Source organism: Cyprinus carpio, chromosome B7 (assembly GCF_018340385.1).
Source record: "Cyprinus carpio isolate SPL01 chromosome B7, ASM1834038v1, whole genome shotgun sequence".
In the NCBI taxonomy this organism is placed as follows: domain Eukaryota; kingdom Metazoa; phylum Chordata; class Actinopteri; order Cypriniformes; family Cyprinidae; genus Cyprinus; species Cyprinus carpio.
Window position 1 is genome coordinate 41,141,243 of NC_056603.1, and position 14,573 is coordinate 41,155,815.

A 14,573-nucleotide genomic window follows, 5' to 3' on the forward strand; every position below is an offset into this window, starting at 1 on the left:
ATGAAAAAATGGCAAAGCTGCTTCTTTATCAACTCATTTTCACTTTTATGCCATTGCATCTGTTTTATGTTGAGTACAGACGCAGCTGAGGCTGAAGTTGAGCGGTGACGGACATGAGCTGTGCCCATCAGCGACTGTCTGATCCAACGCAAGAGACTCATCACTCATCTCAGCTGCGTCAGGAAAACACATTCAATTTGTCAGCCCTGGAGACTCTAACCTTGATAGTGAAAAAAAAAAAATGTGATGTGTGTGGTGTGGGTGTGATGTGCTGTTGTGTTTTTTTTTTTTATTGTATTTTTTAAATAAATTGTGTCAATGCCAGAAAGCTACGACTGAAGCTTGTAGAAACATCCCTGAACTTTATGTTTATTCAATAATTTAAAAACATGTTGATGCCACAGCCCTTTATAAATACATATTTACAGGTTTATATGGGCATAATGGCAAGCACTTCTAGGCTCTGGGTTACATCAGCTTAGTGAAATGGTATAGATCAATAGTCCAAAGAACAGAAATCAGCCACTATACCATATAATAGCCTTGTTTTTAGTGTGCTATGTACACTCTCAGAAACAAAAGCTGTCTTTGGGGCAGTGTCGTTTTAAAAAGTACTAATGTGTACCTTTGAGGTACTAATATGCATCTTTAGGGGTAAAAAAGGTACACAGGTGCACCTTTTGAAAGGAGACCACCCCAGTGACAGCTTTTGTACCCCTTTTGTATTTGTCAAAATAAATTCTAGATTTTTTAAAGATGTTTTTAATATCTTATGCTCAGAAAGGCTGAATTTATTTGATCAAAAATACAGTAAAAACAGTAAATTTGTGAAATATTTTTAGAATTTAAAAGAACCGTTTTTTATTTTAATATATTTTGGAATACAATTTATTCCTGTGATGCAAAGCTGAATTTTCAGCTTCATTAATCCAGTCTTCAGTATCACATGATCCTTCAGAAAACATTCTGATAACATTATTTAATATGTCCTTGAAGTATTTCTTTCTTTCTTTCTTTCTTTCTTTCTTTCTTTCTTTCTTTTGCAGCAAAGTTAGAATGATTTCTGAAGGATCATGTGACACTGAAGACTGGAGTAATGATGCTGAAAATTCAGCTTTGCATCACAGAAATAAATTACATTTTAAAATATATTCAAGTAGAAAACGGTTCTTTTAAATTGTAATAATAATTTAAAAAAATTACTCTTTTTACTGTATTTTTCACCAAATAAATGCAGCCAGAGATTTCTTTCTTTCTTAATTATTCCAAACATTTGACAAGTGTATTTTCCAGTGACAGTGAAGCTCACAAAAACAAGGATAACGCTCAGAGTTCATCTGACTCGGGGATAAATGTGGAAGACGTGGATGATATGGGCTCAAGGGGGATGCTGGGAAGCATGAGAGGGGTGCTGTCAGTCACCCAGCCCGAGGCTGTTCTGTTGAAGGTGGGCCGTTTGACCAGAGCAGGTGCTGCAGGCTTGGGGCTTGGAATGGGGAGGCTGGGGTTCACATCAAAAGATTTAACAGGGGCTTTGGGTGCCTTCCCGAAACCACCGAATGGAATAGCCACCTTCAATTAGAGGAGAGGAGTATATGAACGCTTATGGTTTTGCTTGACAACACAACAAAAACAATCTTACAGCAAAAGGTGTGGAATATAATACAAAGCCAGCAACATTTTAGGTAAAGGTATCTTATTGATTGACTCTAAATCAAATATTGCTGGAAAACATGAGACAGGTTTCTAACATTTGACAAATATTCTTAAAAAGTCAACATGCATATATTCGAAGAGAAAAAAAGACATGAGAAATTTATGAAAAGTGGGCTTTACAAAACAGAAGGGTCCAGTGTAATAACCTACTTCAGTGTAATAACCAGAACTTTAAAAAAAAAGTGTCCTTTTCAACTAACTGCAAAAAAAAAAAAAAAAAAAAAAAAAAAAAAAAAAAATTGAAATATAAATACATTTTGTCTAATATAAAATTATCAAAAAAATGAATAAAAAGACAAAATAACAAAAATACTAAAACTGAAACTAAAATTATAATGAAAACTGAAAATATTTAAATAACAGAATAGTCTAGTGTAATAATCTACTGTAAACATAATCAGCAGCAGTGTTAGTATTGTTAACTAAAACTATTAAAAATAGTTTAAAATATAAATATTACATGAAAAACTGAAACTTACAGAACTTAAAAAAATGTCCATTTCAACTAACCGAAAAAAGAAAAAGAAGAATATTTTTTTTTTTAAATGACTAAAATTAAATATAAATACATATGGGATAATATAAAATTATTTAAAAAAAAAATAGTAATAAAAAATGCTAAAACTGAAACTGAAATTATAATGAAAACTGAAAATATTTAAATAAATATTAATTCAAAAAATTAATAAATACTGTATAAATAATGCTAAAACAACACCAGTCTGTACTGGATTTTTAAAATAAATATTCATGGATGATTCAAACACAGTTAGTTGAAGAAGCAGCTATATATATATATATATATATATATCTATATATATCTATATATATATATATATATATATATATATGTATATATATATATATATAGTGTATATCTATATATATGTATATATATATAATATATATATATATATGTATATATATATATATATATATATATATATATATATATATATATATATAGAATATATATATATATATATATATATTATCTTACCTGTTGAAGCTCTTGTATTGAGGAATCTCTTGTCTGGTTTGGGGTTCAGGCATGCGGGCGACCAGAGTTTCGGTCAGAGAGGGGTCACTAATGAGGGCCTGTTCCCAGGGTGACTGGTAGGATCTGGGCATTGCTGTACAGTTGAACTTCTCTGCTGGAACATCCTTCAAGGGACCACAATAACCTATTGAACACATTAAAAAAGCTTTATTATATGATGTGGTACATGAACTAAAATCCCTTGTGAAAATAAGTATATTTTAAAAGAATATACTAAATGCAATGTTTTCATATACTTGATAAAAGAACATGTATTATGGTTTGAATGTGAATTAAATGCAATTGCTGAACTTTGCTTTTTGACCCACTTACATAGGACTTGAGTACATTATTATATGTAATGTCATAATTTGGTAGCACTTTATTTTACAGTCCTGTTCCTCATCCACATACAATGTACTTATTAAAGTAATTACTATAACTAGTTAATAACTATAGGTACTAACCCTGAAACTACCCCTAAACCTAACCCTAACCCATGTAGTTTCCTTATATTACCAGTACTTTCTTATAAATACACTCTAAGTACACATACTGTAAAATAAAGTGCAACCTATAATTGTACTTAAGAGCTATATATATATATAAATATATATATATATATATATATATATATATATATATATATATATATATATATATTGCAATAAGATAAATTAAAACATAACGATTTAAAATGTACTGTAAGGTAAGGCTTTAAATGAGTTTTATTGCAAAGTGAGAGACAATTAAACTTTTACAATTTGTAATTCAGTTTAGGTACCAGTTCTCACTATTAACACTATGTCACTGTTGATGCATTATTTTCATTGTTTTGTGAGCTATCCCTTTAATAAAAGTGAATTGACCACATGTATTCCTTCATAATGTAAGGCAGACAGCAGCATTACTGTACCAGTGCGGCTTTGCATTGACCCCCCCTTTTTTTTCTTGCATTGCATTGCTAGTGAAGCATAAAAGAAACTAGAAACTAATTTAAAGAAGAGAAAGGCTTCACAAGGTCCTAAAAAATTCCTGTGGAGGAATACAGGGTGACCCTTCAAAATAAGTAACCCTCAAACCACTGTTCCCTGGCAGGGCCAGCAAGCCCAAAACAAGAGTTACGTAATGTGGGTGTTCTGTCACACATCAGCCTCATGCTGCGGACAGTCTCCTTCCTGAGTTTATCGGCCTCAAGGAAGCAGCACAAAACACATGAGATTCAGTGTCGAGGGTCTGGGCAGTTCAATGGGCCTCAGAGAAACTTTAAGAGCAGCAAGGGGAAATAGTTTTTGTAAAGTAAACGTAACTGGCCACAAGAAGGCTAAAAAATGTCTAAAGATTATGTTATTTGAGGGTTTTTTTTTCTTCTTAATGCATTTAGCTATAAGTATACCAATTCAAAAATTCAGTTTTGAACAGTTTTGTCTATAAATAAAATAAAATAAAATAAAATAAAATAAAATAAAATAAAATAAAATAAAATAATAAAAAGGCAGCGGCTAATTTTCTTAGCGATAGATGCTATTTACACTAAGTGAAAATAGCTATAGAATATATTTACAGTTTGTGAAAATAGCAGGATTTTCTGCTATTTATATTATAATAATGTATTGAGTGTAAATTATAATTTTAATTCTAATTATTAAATGGAAGCCACCTTATTGGGACAATAAAGTGCTCCCTACACCTACCCTAACCCTACCCAGTACTTTATTTTGAGCTTTTTGAATATTTCCTTAATGTTTATGTGATATGAGATTTGAAAAGGGAGTTGAAAAGGTTAGGAAAAAGTTGGTTAGAAGTGGGGTTTCGAAAAAATCGTGTTCGCTATTACCATGTGTGTTAGTGGAGCTGATGTTTGATAACCGTCTTTTCTATTGTTGACTACCCCAGTCACCATTAGTGGGCGGAGTTAGTGTAAATAGCCTCTGCCAACAAGGCGGGCTACATGCACTTAGTGTAAATAGACAGTAAAATAAAATAAAATAAAATATGGTTTCAGTTTAACAGCTTTATTTTATGGGTTTGGTTTAACATTAAACTGTTACAAATGTTTACAAATAAAATAAAACAATTTATAATTAAATATAATTAAAATAATAAAATATTTACACCAAACTAAAATAAAATAAAATAAAACAGCATAGCGTGATACCAGTGGCTTCTATCGCTCACATTGTGGGACTTTAATCTTGTTTATTTATCATCAAAATTCAACTGCTGGTCTTCGTATCTTCCCTTCATCGTTCAAATAAAGCCTCAAAGTCACTAAAATAGCAGGACGCACTGTAAATATGTGCTCATCCACCGATCTAGGAAGGGTGGCTGAGCCCCAAGGCTAGATGAGGCCATGGCAGTTATAATGATAGGATCTGTTTAAGATCCTGCTGCTCTGTGCCATCGCTGAAAGGACACAGGAAACACTTAGCTAGCTTCCTGTTGGGGCACTACGGCAACTGATCACACAGGAATTACATGCTCAAGATATACATCAGCATGTACCAAAAACCGAAACCTTGAAATGCTGTACTGTATATAATAACTTAACTGAAATTATTTAAATAAATAAAAACAAACAGTCTAATAATATTTCAAAATTTGGATTCATGGCGCTGATCTGCCTCAGTCATATAGGTTTATTTATTGGTTATTAATAAAATTTAGTTTTTTATTTAGATGTTTTTTATAGTAGTAGTTGATGAGAATGTGTATTGTCTTCTGTTTGAGGTAAAAAAAAATGATCTAACATCATAAATGGACCATCAAACATCATCAGAAACACCACATTAGTACAAAGTTTTGTCTAATTAACAAAAAAACGTTTTGAGACTTAGTCTGTCTCGATTGTCAAGAGGCCAAATCAGTGTAATATATTACTGGTTTTGGTTTTTAGTATTTAACACCTTTTTTTACCCTCTCCTAAAAACAAAAACAAAAATCAGAAATAAAATAAAATAAATTAAATTAAATTAAATTAAATTAAATTAAATTAAATTAAATTAAATTAAATTAAATTAAATTAAATTAAATTAAATTAAATTAAATTAAATCTATTTAAAATAAAGTCAAATTAAATATTGTCAATTGATATTACATTTGGAACATTTTAGTAAAAAATGATTACATAATAATATTTACGGTTTATTAAAAACTTTTTATTTTTAGTAAATATTTCATTTTAAAATGGCCTTTTAATAATAATAATAATAATAATAATAATAATAATAATAATTTTAAATAATATTTTAAAACAACAACAGCAAAAATAAATAAATAAATAAATAAATAAATAAATAAATAAATGTTCCTTTTTAAGGTCAGGTGCAAAAAAGAATTATTTGTTGAGGAGGATTTTTTTAGTATTATTACATGGTTTTTAGTTTTAGTTATAGTGCTATGTATGGAGATATGTGGTCTGTTTTTTGTGTGTATTTTAAATGTGTAGTTATTTATATTTTTTTGTTAAGACATTGCATTGAACAGATAAAAAAAAATAGCTGTGGACTAACCTGGGGCAATAGTCTCAGGGTTGAGTGTATTGGTGATCTGGTCAACTCCAATACAGTTTTCATTACTTAAAATGTTTGTTGTTTCAGCACTTGGACCTGGAGAAACGGCGTCAATCTGAGAAAAGAAAAATGGAACAGTGGTTATTTAGATTGTATATAAACACACAGGCCTTCTGTGTGTTGGCTTCATTCTGAATACTTTCAAAGGTGTATTTCTCTGAGCGCTTCTGACGCATCTTGAACAGACGAGAGCCCCTGTTTGATGCTAAGGAAAGCTCCTCCAACATGATCTCCTTCGGTGCGCTAACTTTCCTTCCCAAATCCATCTCTAGTTCTGGAAAAGAGTAAAGAGTAAGCAGTGTTGGAGGTAATGAATTACAAGTAACACGAGTATGTAATCAGATTACTTTTTCAAGTAACTAGTGAAGTAACAGATTGCATTCTAAGACCATATTTAAGTTACTTTTTCAAATAAGTAACAACAGTTATTTTGTTGACAGCTCTTCTGTCTGCATGTTTAGAGAAATCAGGAGTAGATTCACATGTAAATGAACATGATGCTATTGTAGTTCTAGACTAAATATGAACATATATTTACTCATCTCACTACACAAAAACAGATTCAGTATTTCTCAAAATGAAAAAACTAAAATAAGTTATAAATAATGTATTTTAATGTATTTAATAATATTATTTATTCATTTCACTTTTGGTGTGAAAGGGCTTTTACATTTGCCAAAAATATAACTTTTTTATATTAAAAAAACAAACAAACAAAAAAAAAAAACAAGCAAGCCTAGACCTGATGAGAAAAAGTAATGCAAAAGTAAGGTAGCCTAATGCATTCTAGTAACTAAGTAATGCAATTAGTTACTTTTTTATGGAGTAATGCAATAATGTAATGCATCACTTGTACTGTAAAAGTGACTTTCCCCAAACACTGAGAGCAAGTATAACACAATATTCTACAGCATTAAAAAAATCCAGTCACTAATGTTATTCCTTAAAATTAATCTTTGTAAAAGTGACTTTCCCCAAACACTGAGAGCAAGTATAACACAATATTTTTTTTTTTTTTCTTTGAATCAAAAAGGACATATTTAAAGTTTTTATTTTTTTTTTTTTTTTTTGTTTTTCCCCATGAAAATACCATGCTGTGTCTTTAAATGGCTTGAATGTTACCTTATTTAGTATACTAAGATGTATGCATATGATAATAATTTTTTGAGACTGTCTTTGTCTTTGTACACCGCTGTTTTAAGCTCAGCATTGACTGATGGATTAACTCACGGTTTGTCTTGTTAAAAATACCAGACATACAATTTTAAAAACTTGTTTTAAAATTTTAAGTATTAAGTTTTTAAGTATTTAGTTGCTATAATGTGTTTTTGTTAGTTGACTGTGTTTTTTTTCGTTTTGATTTTAGCTGTATTTAGGCCCAAATTGAGTTATTACTGACGGCTGTAATGCGGGTCACTCTGGGAACTCTGACAGGCCTATCAAAGGATGAAAATGTATCCTGCTGGTATGTTCTTACAGCTGTCAAGCGTCTTCTTGCAGTCAGCTGCCAGAAATAGAATTTAAAACAGACAACTACAAAAGCATTAGCTGCTCTCGGTAGTAATACATCTCTACAGATTAGTATTTTAGTTGTCCGGGTGTGGTTAATCTAATCACTACTAATGCGAACACACAAATCTCAACAGTGTTTTAACATGTGTTAATAGCTAAATATACAATAATTAGCCTAGTATGTTTGTGTTGAGAGTATTACAATGTTTATATTAATTGGAGAGCCAATTTAAAGTCAGCTGGTTAGTTCCAAGTAATTATGTATTTAAGTAAGAAATGAATGCTTTTATCAATGATGCATTAAAAATCCATTAAAAATAAAATAAAATAAAAAAAAATAAAATAAAGACTTTTACATTGTTACAAAAAGAAAAAGAAAGGTATTTCAAATAAATGTTGTGCTTCTGAACTTCTGAAAAAAAAAAAAAAAAAAAAAAAAAAAAACTCACTTTCCACAGACATATTAAGCAGCACAACTGCATGGAAATAAATTTGTTATAGAAATGTTTTTCACTCAGAAATTGCTAGTACATTTCTCCAACAATTATAGTGAAGTAGAAAAATTTAAAAAGTATTTTCTCGCTTTGCATCACAGGAATAAATGACATTTTACAATATATTCAAATAGAAAAAAAATATATTTTAAATTTTGACGCATATTATTTATTATTAATATTTGTATATTGTATATTATATTGTAATTTATACATTAATATTTGACAATATTACAGTTTTTACTGTATTAAATATACAAATAAACAAACACATACATACATACATACATAGAAAAAAAGTCTGTTACTGACCTCAAACTTTGGAATGGTGTCTATATATGTATTGGTGTAGAAACAATTTTCACTCAAAAATTTATTGTAAATTTCACAAAGAATTATGAAGAAGCAGCAAGAAACAATAAATTAAACATTTGGAATTTTGAAGCAGAAAAACTGAAATACCAAGTATTTTGTTGTAAAACATTCTCCAATATTCTTTGTTTTATTTACTGGGTTGTAATTGATTACATGTAATCTGGATTACATAATCAGATCCAAAAAATGACTTGTAATTAGATTATATCACATTTTAAACACTTGTAATCACAATACAGTTACTTTTTTATTGATTACATGGCTACATATTATTCATACAACAGCAATAAATTATTCTTCTGTGTCATCTTTCGAATTTTCTTTTCTAAAATAGCCCACCGCTTATATACATTTGTAAAGTCATCCAGGTTTTGTTTTGTTTTCGTTTGTATAAAGGCCAGTCAGGTATATTTAATTAGACAGTTGATTGGGAGGATAAGTTTGATTGATGGGTTTGTTTAAATAAAGTGTTTTGTTTTATATTGTTTGTGTTACTTATTGATGAACACATACGTTTGTATTTGAATTATCACTCGGTGGCTTACTTAACCATGCATTACTATAACTGGGTCCCACATGACACACTATGCACTTATGTACTTATGCACTATGTACTCAACCATGTAGTGTATGAATTATGTAAGGTTAGTTTGTCATTCATAATTGGAGTCTGATAGCCCCTCCCCCTTCATTATGTAATTTAAGCTGCAACAGTTGAGTGCATGCAGTGTACAATATTCCACACTTTGCTTTTTTTGGTTATTTAAGTGCATCATCTGGGTGTATAAAGTGCACTTTTTCTTTTTTAAATTTTCAGTGTGAACACAACTTCTCACACAATTTATACTACAAAAAAATCATAAAATAGTGAATAAGTACGCGATTTGGGATTGTGTGTGTGTGTATATTACATTTAGATTTACATTTATGCATTTAGCAGATGCTTTTATCCAAAGCGACTTACAGTGCATTCAGGCTAACATTTTTTTGTACCTAACATGTGTTCCCTGGGAATCAAACCCACAACCTTTTGCGCTGATAACGCAATGCTCTACCACTGAGCCAAAATTGAGATTTATAAATAAATAAGCTTTCCATTGATGTATGGTTTGTTAGGATAGGACAATATTTGTCTGAGATACAACTATTTGAAAATCTGGAATATGAGGGTGCAAAAAAATCCAAACATTGAGAAAATCACTTTTAAAGTTGTCCAAATGAATTCTTAACAATGCATATTACTAATCCAAAATTAAGTTTTGATATATTTATGGTAGGAAATTTACAAAATATCTTCATGGAACATGATCTTTACTTAATATCCTAATGATTTTTGGCATAAAAGAAAAATCGATCATTATGACCCATACAGTGTATTTTTGGTTATTGCTACAAATATACCCCAGTGACTTAAGACTAGTTCTGTGCTCCAGGGTCACACACATATATATATAATTAATCATTGCTCGTACCATCAGTGGCATGGATCTCTCTACAAATAGCAGCCGCCTGCATTTTCCTCTCTTGTGTTGACATCAGAGTATGCTGAGACATGCTGTCTGTGGAAAACAAAGTAAGGGAATGTGAGTCTCCTTCATTTTGCCCCTTGCAATCTCACACCTTTTCAAACACTACACAACAGACCAAACACATAATCACATTCACAGTCCAGTGGACATGGTGACATTTATTACACCTGCTTAAAGGCTGACACTAGCACATCCCTTTAAATAACCCCGAGCAATTAAACATGATGGCCCAGCAAAGGCAGCGCTCCCGTGTAGTTCTGCGGGGGACTGTGAATCGATACGCCTGATATAGACCCAACTGGACAGGACGCTGCCGAAGGGTGTGATGTCACACCACACCAGTCTAGCAGTTGGAAAGGGGAAGATGGTAATCTGTGTTCACATCCATTACTGTACTGTACATGCTGTTCACTAACCATGCTACTAAAGTCTTAATGGAAAGCTTGTCTAACCCACCACTGTTGATATCATTAACTAAAACTTATAAAGTCACAAGATAATTGAGATAAGACTACAATACAATCAAATACAAAGATTAGATGAAAAAATTATAAAATGACTGAAACTAAAACTGAAATAAAAATAATGAAATATATATACAAATATAAAAAGCTGAATAAAACTATTGATAGATATTATAACAATATACAAATAATAATCACCAATTGCAAAGATGATAATGAACAAAGTTTTAAAAAGTACATTGATGATTATGATTTTATATATATATAGCAATGAGTGAATGCCATATGCATGTGCAGTACCGTGTTATTTACACTTCAAAGAATACTACTAGTTTTAATAATAATTTGTCAGAAGTACTTATTTTGATGTGTTGACTAACATATTAAAGCACATGTGAAGTACTGAACTTCATTTGTACATTTAGTTAATAGTTAATATAGGTAGTATATTTGAATCGGTTTAATATATTTAGTTAATATATTTAAATGCAACTTCATCATTACAAATGCATAATTACAAATATATGTAAATACATGACATCCAAGTTTCGATAGAAATTACATTAAATAAAGAATATTTTAGTTCACCGTAAATGCTTGTCAGTACATCCAGCAGTACTTTAACCATATTTCAAAGACAATAGAAGTAATTCTGAAATTATATATAAAGATGTACATAGTGAGTCAAAAAGCATTTTAAAAAGCAGCTAATTGCATTTATTATGAATGTAAAGTATAATATATGTTATTAACTAACATGCAGTTAAGTGTCTGAAATCATTACCTTCAGTTGTCACTTGAAATAAATAAAAAAAGTATAATAATTTTGTATTAAGTGATATTTAAAAAAATATATATAATAAAGTGCACTTCTTTAAAAAAAAAAAAAATCTATTATGGTATAGTGTAAACTATTTAGCATCTCCAGCATTTCAGTTCATTCTCACATTATATTTCATGTACCAAAAACACAAATCACATCAATATGTGAATTCAGCAGTGTGCAGATATTATATATGACCAGCATAATCAGTGCAGGCTAAAGCACTGTAGCTCCATCCGAGACCTTACCGCACTGCTTTGAGACAATACTGTACATCATTATGTATAAATGATGGCAGTCATCAGCGCTTTGAACACACTGCACACACACCCCAGGCGTCCCTGAGGCAGAGCTCTTACCTGCGCCGGGTCAGGCTGTGTGGAGAGGTCAGTTTGGATCTGTGCTGCTTTCCTCTCGGAACAGGACTGAGGGGCTCTGGCCAAGCGGAGGGGTGTCAGAGCAGTCTGTGTGCTTTCACTAGCATACAGTTATAAATAGCACTGATCATTACACACAAACAGACTTACGTTGACACTTTTTAGTGTGACGGAGACAGCAGGTGTCTGCTCAGGTTATTACTTCACTGTGTTTGTACAGTTCATTCATTCTTAGGTTTCTGTTCGGTCAACTAAGTTTTGGTTAATGTGGTTAGTGGCCTAATTTCTACTGTGAATGAGTGTAATATGATCTGTAGGATATATATAAAACACCTTACCCTGGCTTTTTCATGGCAACACATTGCACATACATTCCTTCCCTATAGTGAAAAAAATAAAATGCATTTGAAATACATTTATTTTGTGCCACATACAGTATAAGTATATTTGATTGTGCTAAAGTGGAACCATTGCACATTGTACTTTAAATATCTTGCATTTAAGGACCGATATTATTCAAAGATCATACAATCCTCATCAACATGACATTAAAACACATAGTCTTAAGTGAGATGTAAAGAAATATGTTAATGGATTTAAAGAATAATAAGTATAAATTCTTTTTATTTTAAATAAATGATATACACAAATATACTTTTTTTGTTGTTTACTAGGGTTATTTTATGTTAAAATATTTATATTTTTAAATATTATTATATTAATATTTATGTTTTAGAGAGAATATGCTATTGTGAAAAACAAGTATTCCTTTAAGAGTACTTTGGAAATAATATTAATATACTGCAAACCAAATGTATTGTTTTCAGACATTTAAATGGATGTTAATTGCAACTAAAAGAAAAACATTATAGTTTAAATTTATAATCAATGCAATTATTTGAACTTTAGATGAATTTAAGTATATCTTTATATGTCATTTCATAATTACATGTTACTTGTTGAAATATGGTTAAATTGTACAGCTGAATGACAAGCATTTATGGCAAACTACAATATACTTACATGATATATATACAGTACATATCATTTCTATTGAAACTTCTGTCATGTATTTATTTTAAAGGGGTCATATGATGCTGCTAAAAGGAACATTATTTTGTGCATTTGGTGTAATGAAATGTGTTTATGCGGTTTAAGGTTCAAAAAACACTTTTTCCACATAATGTACAATATTATTTCTCCTCTATGCCCCGCCTTCTGAAATGCGTCATTTTTTACAAAGCTCATCGGTCTGAAAGGCGAGGTGTGCTCTGATTGGCCAGCTATCCAGTGCGTTGTGATTGGCCAACTGTTTCAAGCGTCTAACGGAAATATTACGCCCCTCAACATATACTGTTATGGCGTGTCCCAGTCCGAACATCAGCATGATGAGACAAAAACAATAAAACCCAATATAAATGAGGCAGTTGTTGCATCCAGTGGGGACAGAATTACTGATTATAATGACTTATACTATCTTTTTACGCGTTGCGTTGCATATCGCGCTGCGTAAACATAAAACCATGTCTGCATTTGTGATCAGAGGAACGACAAACAACAAGCGCTACTCTACACTGCTCAAAACTCGCGTTTGAATTATTAGTGGCAAATCCTTTACATATGTAAACCTACTTACATACCATTAGTCAGAAGGGCTAGACTGTCCTTGCAAAGAGTAAGGAAAGGCTTGAGTGAGCGGCAGCCAGTGGTTATAATGAGGAACAGCCATCGGATTTAACGAAGGAGCAGCCTTGGGTTGCGGCAACCACATGTGACGACCCTGGGCTGGACTCCGCTTCGTCCACAGTGAAAGACGATCCGGCGAGCCAAAGCGCGAAGTTGATGTATTTCCTCAGTGACCAGCACGGATCAGCTCCAGGCATGACAAAGCGGATATTGTGCTCTTTTGGAAGGCCAAACAAAGAACTTTCACTTTCACAATGAAACACACAGCTTGTACATGAAATGGCGCCGGCTGCAACAGTGAGAATAAAAGGTACGCCTTCTTTCTTTGCGTGAACATTTGGCGTTTTGCAAATCTTCCCACACAGTGACGTAGAGATGTGGGGGCATGTTAGAACGAGCCTTTTAGGGGGGCGTGGACAAGTCTTAACTTTTATAAAGAATATCTCTTTGGATTTGAGACTTCAGTCTTTGCAACTTTACAGATCTTCTTTATGCATCAAGAGCTTGTAACACTCCAAAGAGAAAGGAAAAATTTAAATCACATCATATGACCCCTTTAAATATATTCATATACATTTGTCACAAAGAAATGTCAAGATTGAAGTAGAACATTCTCCACTGTTCTTTATTTACAACTTTTATAATAATTATATATTATGATATCAAAATAAGTGTAATACTTTAAAACACAACAAAAGTTTATTAAATCGATGTGAAATGTACTTTAAAATAAAACTTGTAATTTGACATTAGTATAAAGTGCAGTGTTAAGAAACAGTCATAAAAGTGTATCTCTTGAAATACATTTGTGTCCTTTTATTTGATTTATATTAGCTTCAAGTAATATATAAAATGTAAAAAAAATGTTAGTACAATTCAATACAATGAAGTGCATTTCTTTTTCCCAAGGCTAATCACTCAAATCCCATTGCTTTGGCCAGGGTAATGACCAGTCATTTTATAATCTGCAAAGCAAAACTGAGTCA

At 31.3% G+C, this 14,573-nt stretch overlaps 1 protein-coding gene across 1 annotated transcript; it reads right to left on the reverse strand.

Moving 5' to 3' along the window:
• Window positions 1–1,153: 1,153 nt before the first annotated feature.
• LOC109060123 (myozenin-2-like) lies at window positions 1,154–12,015 on the reverse strand. The gene is made up of 6 exons (XM_042728687.1): window positions 11,884–12,015; window positions 10,181–10,267; window positions 6,432–6,601; window positions 6,268–6,382; window positions 2,717–2,900; window positions 1,154–1,573 (listed from the first exon to the last, which is right to left on the reverse strand). The coding sequence occupies exons 2-6, from the start codon at window positions 10,260–10,262 to the stop codon at window positions 1,327–1,329; spliced, it is 798 nt and encodes a 265-aa protein (XP_042584621.1). The 5' UTR covers window positions 10,263–10,267; window positions 11,884–12,015; the 3' UTR covers window positions 1,154–1,326.
• Window positions 12,016–14,573: the final 2,558 nt, after the last annotated feature.